Source organism: Leptidea sinapis, chromosome Z (genome assembly GCF_905404315.1).
Source record: "Leptidea sinapis chromosome Z, ilLepSina1.1, whole genome shotgun sequence".
Lineage (NCBI taxonomy): Eukaryota > Metazoa > Arthropoda > Insecta > Lepidoptera > Pieridae > Leptidea > Leptidea sinapis.
Window position 1 is genome coordinate 15,345,105 of NC_066312.1, and position 18,507 is coordinate 15,363,611.

Here is an 18,507-nt window from a genome sequence, read left to right on the forward strand (position 1 = left end):
GGTCTACTCTCAACCTAAGTCTGTGGTTATGACATGTTGATGATTGAAGTTAACTTGAAGTTTCCTTGATTCTTTGTCAGCAAGTTGTCAGCCTAGCGTTTCGAAACTCTCTAAGAAGAAAGCGATTGTATGAAACGTGCAGTCATTGATAGATGCCGTCTATAATCTTATTGAAAAACGAAGATAGCAGAAATCCAGTACGTTATAAGTAACTGTTTGCTTTCAAATTTAGCCGGATTATACTTCGTCGCCATATTGTAATTACTATTTCAAACCTGTCATCAGATCTCACTGCACGTTTCATACTAAACCTAGTTAGGGAGTAGTCTAGAAACTAAACAGTCGCGTCTATACGTAGTATTTAATTTACATTTTACATCCTCTTTGATTCTTGTTATAAATTAAATATCTTTTGCTTGTAAAGTTGTAATCGTACAAAGTGAAAAACGTTTCAAGATTAATATATTCTTGTTTGTGTATTATAAAAATAAAATAATAATCTAATTACTCAAAATCTATGCGGAGTGACATTTATTTCTTAGTTTAAATTGAATTATTTTTAGCAAGGACATTATGATAAATTGTCTTTAAAAGGGTAGAAAATGTTGAGATTATCTAGCTTATTGATTTTAACTGTTTTTCTTGGTTATGTTTCAGTAAGTTTATCAATTCTCTTATTCTAAATGATTGTAAGGTTGATTAGTAAAACTAATATTGATCACTGTGACTGCTTTCTAATGTAACCCAATACTATGTAGTGATTAATTAATAATGTGAGCTGCCTATCATAATGAATTGATATTATCAAGACTATATTTTATTATAGCAAACTAATTTGTATACTTTACTGATGAGATAATATTACAGTATTTTTTAAAAAGAATGTTTATTATATTTTTTACTTTCAGGCATCGTATGAAGATAAACGATGCAAATGTGTTTGTCCAAGTCCAGCTACTGTTTTGAACAATACAGTGGGCTCAGACCGGAAGCTTTACATTGGAAATGTGCCCCCAAATATGTGGTAGGTATTATTATACTTTATTATAGTAAATATACATTGTGTAGTAAGAGTGGTATATCACTTAGAATATAATATTTTCCATTTGTTATGTTATATGCAGACACTGGAAAAAGAAGTTTGCTTAACATTTTAGATAAAATATGTACAGTTGTATAACACTATGTGTTGTTAATGGATAGTGATAGTGTTTGATAGAATATAAAAAATGTCTAATAATTATGAAGTTCTGTGCATTGTTGCGGAACACTCATGCAATACTAGTTAAATAAATTGTATTTACAGTAACTGTGATGGACTTATTCTACCTCGTGTTGGAGACCTTGTGAAAGGACGTGAACAGGAGTTTTGTCCACGGTGTGAATGCAAATATGAGAATAGAAATACAACTATCATAAAGGTATGATTAAAATCTATATGAAAGTATATTAACTACTATTTTTTATTATAATAATTAGAACATTATAAAATCAATTAGATTGTTAGTAGGTCTTGATAATATTGATCCTCTATGTAAAAAAAATATTAAACATTAATTTTATATTTTTAGGTTGTAGTGATAATTGTTCTCTGGGTTATTATGCTACTTGTTGCATACATGGGATTTCTGATATGCCTTGATCCATTGATAAATAAGAGAGCTAAAGCATCCTATCAGGAACACACCAATGAAGATGTAAGTATTATCACTTTATCAACTAATTATGATGGCAAGAAATCGGAAAATCACTTTACTCATATAATTACCAAATTATAAGTATAACACTTATAGTGTAACAATGTGAAATATTAAATCTCATATAATTTTTTTTCACTGCAAGCACATTTTTCTTGGAAGCCTGCCATGGAAGTATGACCATTTCTCTCTTCATCCCCCAATGATAGACAACCAATCTTAAATTTGTTATGCCAAAAGTAGACATTCGATTTAGAATGACCTTCATCTACACACACTATTTTAAGTCAAATGGCTCATCTGGTTTAAGGCTTTATTTGAAATCATACAAAGTCATCCAGATCTCAACACAGATTGATTTTTCAATGAGAATAATTCAATTTAGCTCTCAAAAAGATATGGAGGGATATTTGAAATTCAAATGATGGTATTTGTACTTGTAAAAACTTTTAAATCACATCTTATTAGCCAGGGCCTCATACATAAAAACTATTTTACACAAAACTTTCTGAGTTTATTTATTTATTTAGATTCACCTTCATAATACATTTATAATTATTATGCTAATTTACAAGGTTCTTATTACATGGTGTGCTAAATTAGGTGTGAAATAGTTACATAAAATAGTATAAGTTATAAAACAATCATTCTATAATGTAATGAAATAAACAAAATCTACTAAACAAGTCAAGATAAACGTATTAAACAAATCAAGAATACTCATAAATATATAGAGTTGATTAGTTATATTATTTATAATTTAATGTTAAAATGGCAAAAGGAAACTATAAAAAATTAAAATTTTCTGCTTTTGCTATTTAATTCATTATTCAATATGTTGGTTATAATTAATGTTTGGTCCCTGAGAATTTAAGAGACAAATATTTCTCTATGTAAATAATAGATTCACATTTCTTTTTATTCACCTGAACTTTATATTTCCAGATAGGTAACTTGATAGCTGCTTACCAATTTGCATGAATTTGCTTAGACAGATTACCATATTTTTACCAGAAAATATATTCAGTTGAATTTTAAAAATTTCAGGATGAAAGTACACTAGGTGGACCATCTCAGCCGATTAGTTCACGTGGTAATGTTCTCAATCGTGTCACACATCAACAAGATAAATGGAAGCGACAAGTGAGAGAACAACGGCGCAATATTTATGATAGACATACCATGTTGAACTAGGATTTAGCCTGAGGGACATTCTGATCAACATCAATTGTGCCCTCAAAAACAAATTGTAATAGTTTAAAAGCTATTATTTCATAGTTTATTGACATTCATGACTAGGTATTAAATAAATCCTTGTATAATGGTATTGACATGAATGTGGTATTAAATTTATGAATTGTTTAAATTAAATTTATTTTTACTTTCTGTTTTATTAGATCACATAAGGACAAATGTTTGCTAATTTTATTGAGCTGGTTGTATATTATCATTACAATATAGATGTTCAAATGTTATTGTATGGTAATTTTAGAGTGCGAAGGTTGGATTAGCAATACTAACTAGATTGACAATAGCTAAGAAAGTGTGACTAAAAAGTGTCCGAACCTTGTTGCATACAAGTATAGCTAACATTATGTTGTTAAAAATATCCACTTTATTATTAAACTCTATCGGCCTTACAATTAAACTTGGTATAAGTAAAGTTATAACTGATGATAAACAAAGAAAATGCAAAATGTTTACAATATTGTTGACAACATTGTCAATAAAATGATAATATTCTGAAGCTTTCCGAATGACAAGCTGGCTTGCAAATAAACGCGGGAAACATTATATGTCCGAACAAACCATTCCTAAGCAAAAGGTCTATTTGTAAACATTTTACATATTCTTGGTTTATGCTTAGTTATAACTTTAACTCTATGCCAATTTTATTTGTTGTTATATGTTCACTGTTAACTGTTCACTCGTCATTGGAGGGCTGTATTAATTACTCATATGTCAATGTGACAATACAAGGCTTACTTGCTATACACTGCTAACACAGTGTGTTGAGCAGACTTTTGCCTCGGACACTTTAGTGTGATTGGTTCTCATAGATCATATGTAAATTTGCATATGTATCTATGTTGTTTAGTAATATTTTACCAGTGATAGTTCACAAGAAACAATTTTTTTTTTTCAATGGAATGTTATGTAAAATTACTTTTATCTTTTAATGTTAATAATAAATTATAATGATTAAAATTTAGTATCATACATCAATAATAGTTGAAGAAAATTAAATGTATTTTACCTGCTTGTTGTATGGTATTGATTGTAACATTCAAGATGTGGTCTAACTTATACATCAATCTTGCTTTAGCACCAAATCAATTATTCATCATGAAGATTCATTATATCCAATTGTATTTTGCATTGATGCCTCAAACACTATTTACTGTCCATTAAAGCAATAGGTTAACACATTTATGTGGAATCGTTATAAATAAGAATTTATTTTAAAGGTTCGGTTAATAAGATAATATTGTATTTTAAGCATGCATCTTTCCGATTATAGTATTAAAATGTAACTGTAACAACAGTATATAATTTAAATTACAATAGTTCTGTCCCAATGTTATCAATGTTTATTGAAATTGGAAACATAAATCTTTTACAATGGAATGGATCAAACTAACTCTTCTGATATACCTAACAGAGGCGGTGGCTATCGAAAGGGAGAAGGCCTGGCAGTTAGTTTGAATATAGCAAAGGCCTTTCATCATGTATGGCACAAGGCGCTACTCTCAAGTGTCCATCACTTGGGCTACCCAAGAGTTTATGCATATGGACCTTGTTGTAATGGATGGTTATTGCTTGAAACTGAAGGTGTGAATACTGGAGTTCCCCCATGGTTGTTTGCTATCTGATACACTGTTTCTTCTGCAAATCAGTGATATGTTGGACACCTCCAACATGCAGTGCTATATGACAGTAGTGTAGATGCTGTATGCACAGGCCATGCAGGTCTTTTCGTCATCGTAAAATCGTAGACCAGTGCCAAGAGAAACTTGTGTCTTCCAACGAGTCTTCTCTTGAGAAGATCGCGAAATGAACTTTGTCCAATTTAACCCCCCGAAGACTAAAGTTTGCGCATTTACCACAAAAATAAACCAATTACAGTATAAACACTTCAAGTACACATGAGGTTTTCAAAGAAGTTTCTTTCATTTCAAGCTGTGGAATGAGCTTCCTTGTGCGGTGTTTCCAGAGCGATTCGACATAGATTATTTAAAAAAAAAGCCCGAATACCTTTTTAAAAGGTCGGCAATGCTCCTGTAATTCCTCTGCCGTTGCAAGTGATTGTGGGCGAGAGTAATCACTTAACATCAGGTGACGCGTACACTTGATTTATCTTCTTCTTACGTTACCTATTCTATTTACAGTTATTTCAATATTTTTAAGTTTTAGTACACTGAAAATGAAACACTAATCAACTAGGTATAAGGAAAATCGAAGATTAATTTAATAACCAAAATGTACCTACAACCAAAAATCAAAAATATTTCTGAAACAAAAATGTTCAACTCGACTTTTCAGGGCACCGCTATGCAAAAATTACCACTAATTTATTTTTGAGTAACACTGAACACAGAAAAAACATTTTTTTTTTTCAAACAAACAGAAAATATGCCTATTGTTTTACTTAGGCTATAAATTCGTTGAAGACTTCGAAAATTTAATGCAATTTTAATCGTGCAAGGAAAATGATTGTCTACTAAGTCTGTTATAAATAACGATCAATATTTCTCAGGTTTATTGACATAAATGCCAATTTTCCTCATTTATGGCAACAATTTTCAATGTATTTTTCTGTCAGCCATTCGTTAATTTTGAAAATATTATTTTGCAATAGGAAGTGATGTGTACGTGTTGTTCGTTAGTGTACTCAACTTTATTAGATAGCGTTTAACCCATCTAAGATCAATTTAAAAAAATTACCTGTAAATAAAATTTGTTATTGGTTTTCTAAGACGTTTGAAGTTATTTAAGAGAGAGTGCATTGCAGCTAGATGTCGCTACTTTTCCGTCACGTGACTTCGTCGTCAGCGCTCCCAGTGATACTATCTGGAACTAACTCAAGCCGCCATATTTGTTCTGATTGTTCGAATCATAAAGGTTTAATGTCAGTACACCAGGGAGACATTATTAGGACTTCGAATGTAACTAAGGAAACAATACGAATTTTATTTCCAGGTATTTTTATGTGTTCCGATTTTATGAGAGATCTGTTTATCACCTTGTGGCTTGCAAATAAAACGCAACAATGTGATCTATTTTGTTTGTATTATTGTGTGGCAAAACAAAATCACTCGTAAAGTAATTAATTACATTTAAAATGATCTATTGAGGCAATAGGACCTTTTGGTATCAACTTTTGTGCGTACCTATTTTTATAAATAATCAGAAATTTCACACAACTAATCCACAGAAACTTTTACGCATCAGTAGCTAAAAAATATTGACAAAGCTACTTTTCTGCCTGAATAGGTCTATGCTTGGAGTACCCCACAATATGAATAATCTCGCCGTTGCCTCACTCAGCAGATGCCACTCTGAGCTGGCGCGGTTGTGCGAGAGATGGTCGGCTTCCGTGTTATACAGACCTGGTAGGTGATGTAGGAGCAATACAACGTTACAGTCTGTCTGTCAGTGCCAATAATTCTTTAGTCAATTCCAGGAGTTTCATTGACTTCGTTCTTTATGAAAGAAACCACAGTTTTTTTATCGGTTTGCTAAATAATTACTGAATTCTGAAGCGCTATCGCTTCTGACGAGATGACTGCGATTACTGCGTACATTTCTTTCCACTTCTTTTGATTTTTGCTCCAGATTCTTTGACCATATGGTTGTTTACTAGAGCACCCCATTGAATGTCCGAGGCTTCTGTTACTACGTAGTTGACTGGTAACCTTTGAATTGCAGTTATCTAGCTTACATTGACTAGCCACCATTCCAGGTCTTTTCGCACCGCTTCTGCAAATAGGCTTGGACGCCGTTAATGTTTTTACAGACGATTGCTGTGGCGCTACAGCGTTCGAAAAAAAATGTGTTGGTTTCATGAATAGGTTCAGTGCCTTCAAATTGAAAATAACCCGAATTTTTGCCGTTGCTCTTTGTAACTATGAATAATGGGGATATGAATGAACGTGTTACTGGCGCAGGCTCGAGAATCTGAATTTCGACCATGGCTTGTATCTCTAACGACATTTCGTGAGAACTTGGGAGTTTGAAATGTTTTCATAATATCTGGTGCCGGTAGGATTAAAGGCGGTTAATTAATTAACTGATTGAAAGGAATACGGGCTGAGGTGATCATTTTGAGAATTGATTTGAGTGGCTACATTTTGCTCAAGTCTTAAAGTCAAGGCTCTGTCCAAGATAAAACTTTAGACATCCGCCCGAAAACCCTCGAGAGTCATTTGTATCTGTTCCTGTTAATGTGGTCGATAAGGCTGCAAAGCTTCGTTCCATCTGAAACCACCTTGTCGGAGCGAGAGGATCCTCTAAACGTCTCAACTCCTCATTTACCTTAAGCTCCATAAACGCCGGAAAAGCGGTATATTTCTTTTGAGCTTCAGCGTAGAATTCTAGTCGGGAGTATCAAATATTATCAATGAAGCTAACTTAGGATCCGCCTTAGGTATGGACGGCTCCTTAATTGAAAATCTAGTTCCGCAATATAAGCCACCAAAGCAGACAAGTTTAAGGAGTCGTTCAAAGCATTAAAATGTATTCGACTGTGCATTAGCATAATTAGCACAAAATATATTAACATGACCCACTAAATGTTGAGACAACAACTCAAAAGTGCAACTGCGCACGCCACTCCGGCGCCGCTTGGGCGGTGGCTTGTCGTCCTCGCTGGACCTGCTGCTTGACGACGATCACATGAGCTCGACCGCGTGGCAGAGCACGCTTGGGTTCCACCCGCTCTTGCTTCCTCCTCTTGTAGAACGAAGCCGGAATCACGCTCACACGGCACGATAATTTTATCACGTAACGGTTTAAAAATAGAATAAAAACCGAAATTTTAACTTTCAACTTCGATCACAAAAGTTTTAAAGTATTCATATAAAGTATTATTTATAATAATATTTAGTGTCACTTTCATAAACTATTTCGCATTTCCAAATCGAACACTGCATATTATATAAGTATAATACGACACCATAACGGTTTTCGACTGAATTAAAATTAAGACTGAATTAGATTCAATAAACCTTCAAAGCGATTAAATCAGACTCTGTGACTATTACCACGATAATCGTATTGGAGTCAATGTGTCTAAATGATTTCAAATCACCTTTACGCGAAAAAGAAACAAAATAGAATATCAATACAAATTACTTGAAGTCCCATTAACACGAACAAATAGCAATAAGGACTTAGGAATATTGTTTGATATAAAAATATCAATGTCGAACCGCATTGCTGCAGTAACTGAAAAAGCTTACAGGAATCTAGATTTCGTTATACGTGTAAGGTGGTGAATAGCGGGGCTAACTAAACCCCTAAAGTTTTAAAATATTATTTATTTCGCTCTAGGCCGCTGCTGCTTCAGAACAATGCTATACCACACACTGCACAACGACAGCTACCAAATTAGAAGAGCTACAATTGGAATGTCTAACACATTCACTGTAGTCCCCAGACCTTGCTCGAACAGATTACCATTTTTTTCAGTATTTGGATAACTTCTTGCAAGGGAAAAAAAATCAACTCAGATGGGGCAGTCCAAACCGCCTTCAAACATTTGATTGATACCCGTCCGAATGGTTTTTTTAGTAAAGGTATCAATGAACTACCTATAAAATGACAAAAGATGTATGTAGTTCATTTCATTCATAGATAGCAGTGATATTAATTAAATATACTAAATATTAAAAAAATCAACTTTATGTTGAGAAGAAGATGTGCTGGGAGTTTCTTGTCAGTAGACAGATATATTTTTATTTTATTCTTAATAAATATTATATTACAAAAAACAATATGATTACAACTAAAAAATATTGTCAACAGCTTTATTACTAAATACAAGTACAAGATTAATCTTCAGGATCATGCTCCTGCAGAAGAAGATTTTGTGCCTGCAAATAAAAAAAAAATGTTTTTATTTGTAGATAATATTTATTAGTTTCTTACAGCAAACTAAATTTGAAATGTCAGAGGAAGTAACTACCATCGAAAACACAGACTTGGGCTTCAATATATACATATTATAATAAATTCAAAATAACTATGAATGTAAAGTGTCCATGTCTAGTTAATTACATATTGGTTAGTTAATGACAAGTCACACATTAATTGGAGACTAGAGAGATTGCCAAGATGACTTCCCACTTCATTTAATGTTCATTACTACCAGGTAGTAAATGGTCTCTACAATAAGCACCGCTAAAGCTTAAAATATCCTTATAAAAAAGGGTCATGGAACATGGTCCTGCAATGTGAGATACTGTTGTACTACAGAGTACCTAAAATTTGATATTCTGAGGAGCTTAGTTAGCATAGATGGCATAACCATCAAGTAAAGAATTATAAGTTCATTTCGTGTTTTGTCAGCTTGGTTGTCAGTCAGATTCACACAAGATCATAATATATAAATATATTACCATAAATATGTAAAATTTTTAAATACTTTGTAATTTTATTTTTATAATTAACTGTTGTTGTTTTTGGATTACAGCCTGTCAGGTTGATAGTTGGAAGGAAAATGTTAGTTTTAATATGAGTAATCTATAAATAAAACTTACTTCATCAGCATTGGAACTATAAGTTTCTGTTTTCCTCTTGGTAACAAGTGGATCAAGAATCATAAGAAATATAAGATAGGCTGTAAGTAGCATCAATATCCATAGTACAATTATCACTACAACCTAATAAATAAAAAATAAAAATTATATAAAAAATTACTATGATAAGAGATCAATTCAATGCTGAAGTGTCAATATATAATAACAACCATTTTGGTGATTTTTGTTTTTTAGTTTGGTTACATTTAAAATATACAGGCTCACAAAAATCGGAAATGGGTTTTATCTGTATTATGGAATAATCAGATGTATAACAAATTGTTAGCAGTTAATTTCTTTGTTTCACTAACTGTCCTTACACAGCAGGTTGCTTAATAATGGCATAATAGATTGTCTAAAAAGTAGCTGAAGAGAAGACACCTTTCATCTATCATTGGTTATGATTATGTCATTGAGCTAGACAGATGTATGTAATTGTTGTTTTCGTATTTGTAAAAGTTATTAGCCTTATTCTTTAGTAGCTCTCTGTTAAAGTATGGTAATTTCAGTACAATCAATTGAAAGTTACTTGAGGGCACGAATATTTGACTTTTTTTATATTATGTATTTATTCCAGAAGAAATCTATCTTATTAATAAGTGATATAACTACAGATAAACCTCTTAGTTCTATAATTTTAATTGGATCATTGGGTTCAATCCCTCATCATTCATAAAATTATGTTTTCAAATTTTAATATGTGTAGTTTAATAAAAAAAAATTATACATTTCTGTTTTCTGCCTCTTGAAATTTTTGTTTTTGTAGAGAATTATATATTCACACTTCATTGTTAACTTATTAATATAAATGTTATTTACATCTCACCATTTACCATTGAGCCGGAAAAAGAAGTGGAAAGAAACTCATTGCCACTCTTTTATATGAACTAATATTTACATATTCAACTTTGAACATAAGAGATACATGTTTCTAATGCAATATAATGCATATTTGGCCTACTTAAGTAAGTTAAATATTAACAATAATTTTTAACAATAGACTGTATCATCAACAATCATAATTTAAAGAAATAAAGGTTAACATGAGTACCTATTATGCAAGTGAAATAATTTAGTGTACTAAGTAAGAAAGGGGTGTTTGCTATTACAGGATATGTGAGTCAAAGCTGAGCCTGTTATGAAGCATGATACTTGAACCATTAATTAAATCAAATAACAATAGATACTTATAAGCAACAAAGCTAATCATTTCACAATTTAAGGAACATAAAGGATAACTGCAACAGACTTTTCATTTTAAATAAACAAGTTGCACAAGCAGCACTCAATCAAAGCTAACTCACCATAATTATTGTAGTATTCCTAGTCTCATATTTACATTCACACCATGGACAAAATACTTGAGCATTATCTCTTATCTCATCACTCATGAGTGGTAATATTACACCATCACAGTTGCTGAAATCAGTAAAATTGTAATATGAAGGGATATCCAACAATGTATCCTTCATCTATTAAAATTTTAACATAGTACCATTTGCTTGGTGGGACATAAGCAATGTAAAGTTTCCGATCAAAAATTTTATCCTGTGTTTTGTTTATAATTGAAGCTGGACTAGGACACACACATCGACATCTTTTATCTTCATAAAATTGTCCCTAGAAGTGCAGATATTAGTAATAATTTAACATTAAATGCACTAAACAACTCATTCAAAACTAACTTACCAATACTGCAGGGCAGATAAAGATAATAATAAAATATATTAATGACTTTGTTGTATACATTTTTTTTAATTTTAGGACATTTTATATAAAATTATCGATAAGGAGGAAAACTTCTAAGCAGTAATATATGAACATGACTTTAAATAACAAAAAAAAATATACCATTCTAATTAAATAAACTAATTTGTTAGGCATATAGTTCAAATGACCAATTTCCCTTTCAAACATCTAAACATGGTTCAGTCATAATATTGGTACATATTCACATAAATCGTAATAGAAATTAGAATTTTATTACAAAAAAATGCACATATTTCATTTCCCGAGAACACAACCAAAGAGGATGTAATGTAAATACTACAAACTACAGAACAGTAGAGGTCAGTGACAAAATACTATGTGGGTATGTTCCGATATGCACTGCGACCACTGTACAGAGTGAAATCAATAGTATCAATTAGCATACTTTGAAGCCGTTCCTATATAGTTAGTTATACTGGTTACTATTTAAAACCGAACGCAATCCCGTATACTGTCATCCACGTTTTATGACGCAGCATTCAAATGAGTGTATTAAAGTTTTCTAGTTCATTAAAAAAACTTTTGTTGGAGAACTGTCAAAAATATTTTAATTAATTCATATTTAAGGCATTCGAGCGGTTTTGACTGATCACGTGATCAAAGTATTGCGAGTACCTTACCTCGAAAACGCCAGTGCTCACAGTAGAATATGGCGGCGACTTATGACGTCATATATTTCCCTAGGGTACTGCGGTTATATACTGGCAGTCCATAACGGAACGAATTTTTCTACAGTGATAGCACTGTGCAGTGCTCGCAGTGCATATCGGAACATACCCTATATGTCTACTGTGCACTGACCTCTACTTTAGACCACTGGACTGTCTTCTCTGATCTGTCAAAGTGCTTTTCTGCCTGTTTGATATTCACCATTTTGGCGCTGTTGGCCATGTAGCTAGAGTCTGCGGTGCTAAAACTAGTGATGACAACCTCAGCAAACATCGATAGATGGTGGGAAACTATTTACAAAATAAAATTGTATGCTTTATTACGTTGATTCTTGAAGTATAAATAACACGGAAAACGAACGAAATTAATTCAAAATGCAAAAATACTTCAGAGTATTGTACGTTCCTTGGCAGCAATTTATATTATACGTAAAAATTAGCGCTCTGGACGCTCACTAGCCGCTTCAAATAGGCACAAAAAATTTGCTATCAAACATATGGAACAGCCTGTCCAATGGTATTTATCTCGTTAGAGTAAAAGTGTTCTGTGGGTATTTATACAGGTCAGTTGCCAAAACCCAAAGTTGTAAGGCCAGTCATAATATGAGCTTAGGTTATAATTATTTTTTCTCGGCCAGCTTACTTGCCATAACAATAGTTTTAGAGCGACATAGAACACATTGTACTATTCAAATTTAAATATTTTTATTCTAAATAGGATGTGAGATCACTTACTAAGCGTGGCCTACGGCAGTTCTAGTTCTGACTCGAAAGTGTAAAGAAGAAGAAAAGAAGAAGTAGTGAAAAGTGGAAGTGTTCTAAGAAGAGGAAGACAGAAGAGAAGTAGTGTTCGGTGCAGTGTGACGCGTTGAAGGTACCGCCGCCCACAAGAGGAACAGCGGCAGACCGGCGAAGTGCAAGTTCAGAAAAAGTGAACGCAAATAAAGACTCGTTCCTATAAGCGGAGTATTATTTCCAATCCCTGACCCACTCCCGTGTCAATATGTTAAAGGGGGTGCTTTTTCGAATACTTAAGTAATTTATTATATCGTTATTCCTACTCTTCCCCGTACACGTAAATTTCTTGGAATACGATCAATCAATTCGTATAGCAGACATTCGTAGAAATTTTTTCTAGATTTGCTTCCACGTTTCGCATAGGTCCATCACCTTTTTCAATTGTTTCATAAAGCTATTATCCTTAGGGCTCCATAAAATAATATGATAGAATTTTGACTGTGTACATTTTGATAAAATATTAGGCCTTTGTCCAACAGTGGACGTCTTCCGGCTGATGATGATGATGATGATGAAACATGATAAAGATAATTGTGATTTCTTTTCAATTTAAACATGTTTTTGTGAAGTAAGAACGGAATAACAAAAATCAGTAATTTCATTTTCTATTACATCTTTCGTATTAATTTCTTCAAATTTGTATTGCATTTTGCTTCCACAATGGAATCATCATTTATTAGGCAATCATGAGTATTACCGAAAAAAAAACATTTATAAACATCAAATAACCCGCTCTTGACATTGTCCAGTCCAGTGTACTACGAATATACAGCAGTACCGTACATAGTACAGTAGTACAGATTTGGGAGTATAACAATGACTTTAACAATTCCGCAATAATTGAGGTTTTTCTTCGTAGCTTACAAATTACTTTTCCAAAATCTTACGCAATAATACCTACGCTTGCGCCTCTCTAAACCCTACAATTCATCATCACTCTGATCAATTATTGTAGTGTGTTGAAGGTCTTCAGCTTTTTAACTATAAATTTAACTAATATAGAGGAGACATATCGGGCTCAAATTCTAGCCGACCTAATTACATTCTTATCATCACCAGTATCAGTATTTTTTTACTTTGCAGTCCAACATTGCACCAAGGGGCGCTGAGCTACATACACTTTTGTATGAACGTTTTGCCCAAGAACCATCTGGAACTACTGCTATCACAGAACAGCAATCTTTATCCACTTCTCTGTTTAAAATGGCAAGCAAGAAGAAAAAATATTCTACACCTGCGACCAAAGAAGTGCCACTGAGATAGTGGCACTTCCTTGATTGCATATTGGGCATATTTAGGGTACTACAAATTTCATTTAACACCTGTGAATATCCATTCCCTGAACAGAAACCTACTCCAGATTTCTTCCACGAACGTTTTATTAATACTTTGTAACAAATTTAGGTTTTTATTGTACACTATTTCAATATTTATATATATTTTACATTCGTGATTGTATGTAAAATGTATCATCATCACGACAAAGTCGTTCCCGCTGTCTGTCCCTATGTATGCATAGATCTTTAAACCTACGTAACGGATATTGATGCGGTTTTTAATAGATAGAAGATGCAGTATTGGTAGGCACCCCACAAGATCGTCTGGAACAGGTTGGATGAGGGAATCGCTGGACCGATCGCCATGGCGATCTTTGGGGGAGGTAATTTGTCCAGTAGTGGACGTCTTCCGGCTAATAATGATGATGATGATAGTAGAGAAACACTGTTCATATTAGAGTTTTCTAATGTGATGTCAAAATTAAAGTCAAATTAACATATTTTTTGCGTATACCTAGTTACATTGCAAATGCTGGCTGAACCGTACGAGATAGATCAATGTGCTAGAGTATAGTACAACATTGTTGTTCGACGAAAAAGTGCGCGATGATATATGTACCTCTTAGGGATAACCCACAATAACCATTTTTTTTTTCCTTTACTATTTACGAGAAATAATGGCTTATTTACGAAGCGAATTTAATCAATACAGCATTAATCCTTGTAAAATTAGGTATGCATTGTGCATTTAACATAGATCAACATGGCCTTTTACAGCATTTAATTTACTTAAATGAATATTTTCGAAGATATTGAAGATTTAAATTTATATTGATATTTTCAGTAGGTGGTGAAAATAATTACTCAAATCCGAATGCGAGCAGAGTCAAAGTATAGCAATGTTACAAATCCTTGTATCAATTGGGTCAAAAACTAATTATGAGCGAGTAGGTACAGAGTAAGTTGACAAATGAAAGGTGATTTGTGGCGTGCACGCACCCCATCATACGCATTACTCACACTAAGCACGGGCTATTCACACACACATAGATCGTTGTTACGGGCGCGGCGCGACGGCAATAGTTTCTTCAAATATCTATTTTTCAAATTACGCTTGACACGGGTACACTCTTAAATTATATTCCTCATACTACTCAAGCAAATGTTTAATTCAATCTCCAAACGCTCAGTCGCCAAAATTGTAATTCTTATTTAAATTTATTTGTGAGTAATATTTAAAATCTGTGTATGCACACCCCTTGTAGAAATAAGGGGTTACAGAGTAAATGCTTAGTAAATGTGAGATTAAGATGGTATTTGTTTGTGGCGATTAGACAACTTAAGACAACTTTCAGTAATTATTATTCATGAAATGTTAATCCTAGTGAATATAACAACCACAACGGCGCCTATTTCTGCCGTAAAGTAGTAATGTGTAAACATTACTGTGATTCGGTCTGAAGAGCGCCGCAGCTAGTTAAATTACTGGGCAAATGAGACTTAACATTTTATGTCTCTAGATTGTCATCTAGAGCGCAATTGTAGTGCCACTCAGAATTTTTGGGTTTTTCAAGAATCCTGAGCGACACTGCATCGTAATGGGCAGGACATATCCATTAGGTACCATCAGTTGAACGTCCTGCTAGTCTCGTACCTTATTTTCATAAAGTAAATAAATAATAATTATTATAAAATTGTATCACATGTCACATCATGATAGACCAACCACTACTACTGCTGTTGTAGAAGAATTGTGTAAGATTGCAGTTTTTTTTTAATGTAAAAAAAAAATAGATCGTAATCGGCCACCATCACCACATAATTATCACGATAAATATAATATTACTAGCCTATTAATGAGGAACTTAAATCAAGACCTTGAATTTTTTTTAAAGAAGTAATGGAATCAGAAACATGAATCCTTCAGCACATCAGTTCACTGTTCACCAATGCATATATTACATTTATTTTAGTTATCCCCACTCTGTACATACTTGTCATCTTAATTTTCTACTCTTCCCTAGTAACCCTTCCCGCTTGGAGCGCTGCTTTCCAAACATATAATTTTTTACGAGACATATTTACATTTCATATTTACGCCGTTTCAAGGGACGGCTAGTGGATGTAGGGTTATGCTAGGGTTGTTTAGTGCCGTGCCCGTGTTTAGTGTTTCCCACAGCAAACACGCCATGATGAAACTGGCTTCAAATCACTTACATATTTACTTAAGGCGCTATAGTCCTAAAATGTAATATTTTTAAAAATCTACTTAAAATACTTCTACAAATACTACGGTTCCAATTTTTTGACTTTATCTTCATTTCTTTATCTAAATTATCGCTGTTTCGAAAACCGATTACGAAAAAAAATCTCGATAGATTTATTTTTTGAAAAATAGTCTTTTTTATTTGAATTGTTTATATTATCATAAAACTATGATAGCTATAAACACAAAACTTATTTTATTCGATAGTTTATTAGTATTTATAAGTTTTCACTGTGGGATTTATCAATACGCTTTGTGAATTATTTTATATTAATTTTTTTCGTAATAAACCAAACGCGACGCCTTGGTTGCATGCTCGCTCAAGCCAGCAGTACGCCCGTGACCACTGTCAAGGAAGGTACTGTGTTCGTGTCTCTCGGGCTCACATTACGTAAGATTTTTAGCAAACAAGTACAAAGCGGGAATCATATTAAAAAAATGATGATGATGCGACAGCGTATTTGTTGAAATATATAGGTAAATGTAAGTCGGAAAGTACTAAAATAAAATTTACGTAATATTATTTTGAATATTATGCCACGCGGGATTTTTGTATATATGTACTTTAGGGAAGTTAGATAAATCTAAGATGACCGCCCCACAAAATTATGATTTCAGCAATATGGATATCTTGTCCGGGGTTCTCGAGGGTGCAGATAACGATTTTGTGATCATTTTTGAAATCCAAGATGGCCGCCGCACAAAATTATGATTTCAGCAATATGGATAACGTGTCCGAGGTTCTCGAGGGTGCAGAGAACGATTGTGTGAGCATATTTGAAATCCAAGATGGCCGCCGCACAAAATTATGATTTCAGCAATATGGATATCGTGTCCGAGGTTCTCGAGGGTGCAGAGAACGATTCTGTGATCATTTTTTAATTCAAAGATGGCTGCCGCTCATAATTATGATTTCAGCAATATGGATATCGTGTCCGAGGTTCTCGAGGATGCAGAGAAAGATTTTGTGATTATTTTTGAAATCCAAGATTGCCGCCGCACAAAATTATGATTTCAGCAATATGTATATCGTGTCCGAGGTTGTCGAGGGTGCAGAGAACGATTCTGTGATCATTTTTTAATTCAAAGATGGCCGCCGATTGCTGAAATCATAATTAAGTGCGGCGGCCATCTTGGATTTCAAAAATGATCAAACAATCGTTTTCTGCACCCTCGAGAATCTCGGATACGATATCCATAATGTTGAAATCATAATATAACATTTGCGCATAATATAACATTTCTCTCATACATCGATAAAAAAGATTTACTTCAAAAATGCATAAAAAATATTATCACAGTAATTCCGTACTCTAACACAACTGTAAGTTTTAAAAAATATTACGCGGTCCTTCTGGATCGGCGGTCGTTGACCCGCATCGCTCGGTTCGTTCTCAGCCATGCCCGACGCCCGTGTCCATGCGTACCTATCGAATCTAACGTTCGCGCAATTTTTACCTAAAGTGATCATATCTGGTTCAGTCATGCTGTGATTCCACATTGATTTTTCCACATACCCAGAGTTACTACATATAATAGCTGTTCTTCCAGTACCCGTTATGAACTACTGGATAAACCTACGTATTTTAATAGTTATTTATGCAACTGTTGTGTAATAAGGGGTATTAAAACACGAATGTGGGTTTATAACACGAGGCGCAGCCGAGTGTGATAATAGTATCACATGAGTGTTTTAGTACCTAATTATCAACAGTTGCATACAAGACTTTATCTACACCCAGAATATGAATCCTCTAAAAGATTCTGAAACAGCTTACTGCAAACATTAAAACAGCCAGTCCTAGTAGTAACCTAATATCATCCATTACTGATTATATACAAATAAACTAAGTATTAATGAAACAATTATTTATTTTAGTAGTAATTTACATTTTGTATAGTGCAATAATTAAAATACACTCTAATATAATGTTCTTTTGCAGCGTTTAAAATAAATCGCTCATAATCGTAAACAAAACAATAAAAATATCGAAGAAAAATGGCGGGGATTCGAATAACCTATTTTTTTTACGGCGCGCGACGTTCTGGTAGTGTGGAACGCGCGTAAATGAAAATGTTCTTTTTTTGAAATTCATACAGAAACCACGCATCGAGCATTAAGATTGTGGCTGTCTGTTGAAACTCTTTGCGCACGAAGGGATCGAAAAAAAAAGGAGTGTTGTTATGAAATTCAGTACAACATTACAACACTCGTTTGGATGATGTAATGGT

At 33.3% G+C, this 18,507-nt stretch overlaps 2 protein-coding genes across 3 annotated transcripts; one reads left to right on the plus strand and one right to left on the minus strand.

Annotated features, from left to right (window-relative positions):
* The first annotated feature begins 314 nt into the window (after nucleotides 1-314).
* Nucleotides 315-4,240, plus strand: LOC126978971 (uncharacterized protein CG1161-like). Its single transcript, XM_050828107.1, has 5 exons — nucleotides 315-656; nucleotides 909-1,024; nucleotides 1,307-1,421; nucleotides 1,572-1,697; nucleotides 2,745-4,240. Exons 1-5 carry the CDS (start codon nucleotides 603-605, stop codon nucleotides 2,889-2,891), a joined length of 558 nt encoding a protein of 185 aa, XP_050684064.1. The 5' UTR covers nucleotides 315-602; the 3' UTR covers nucleotides 2,892-4,240.
* A 4,381-nt stretch (nucleotides 4,241-8,621) lies between these two features.
* LOC126978972 (proton-transporting V-type ATPase complex assembly regulator TMEM9-like) lies at nucleotides 8,622-11,571 on the minus strand. Of its 2 annotated transcripts, none has more exons than XM_050828108.1 (5): nucleotides 11,348-11,571; nucleotides 10,992-11,116; nucleotides 10,801-10,915; nucleotides 9,458-9,580; nucleotides 8,622-8,791 (listed from the first exon to the last, which is right to left on the minus strand). In XM_050828108.1, exons 1-5 carry the CDS (start codon nucleotides 11,411-11,413, stop codon nucleotides 8,750-8,752), a joined length of 471 nt encoding a protein of 156 aa, XP_050684065.1. In that variant the 5' UTR covers nucleotides 11,414-11,571; the 3' UTR covers nucleotides 8,622-8,749. The 2 variants fall into 2 exon arrangements, with proteins under 2 accessions (XP_050684065.1, XP_050684066.1); XM_050828109.1 differs by having other exon boundaries at nucleotides 11,186-11,503.
* Nucleotides 11,572-18,507: the final 6,936 nt, after the last annotated feature.

What these genes read in the sequence shown, in the direction of transcription:
- LOC126978971 (XM_050828107.1), top strand. Translation starts at nt 603, where the DNA reads ATGTTGAGATTATCTAGCTTATTGATTTTAACTGTTTTTCTTGGTTAT. An exon ending in TTTTTCTTGGTTATGTTTCA is followed by an intron (nt 657 to 908) that starts GTAAGTTTATCA and finishes TTTTACTTTCAG; the next exon opens with GCATCGTATGAAGATAAACG. An exon ending in AGGAACACACCAATGAAGAT is followed by an intron (nt 1,698 to 2,744) that starts GTAAGTATTATC and finishes TAAAAATTTCAG; the next exon opens with GATGAAAGTACACTAGGTGG.
- LOC126978972 (XM_050828108.1), bottom strand. Translation starts at nt 11,413, where the DNA reads ATGTTTGAAAGGGAAATTGGTCATTTGAACTATATGCCTAACAAATTA. An exon ending in TAGTTTATTTAATTAGAATG is followed by an intron (nt 11,117 to 11,347) that starts GTATATTTTTTT and finishes CTGCACTTCTAG; the next exon opens with GGACAATTTTATGAAGATAA. An exon ending in GGAATACTACAATAATTATG is followed by an intron (nt 9,581 to 10,800) that starts GTGAGTTAGCTT and finishes TTTATTTATTAG; the next exon opens with GTTGTAGTGATAATTGTACT.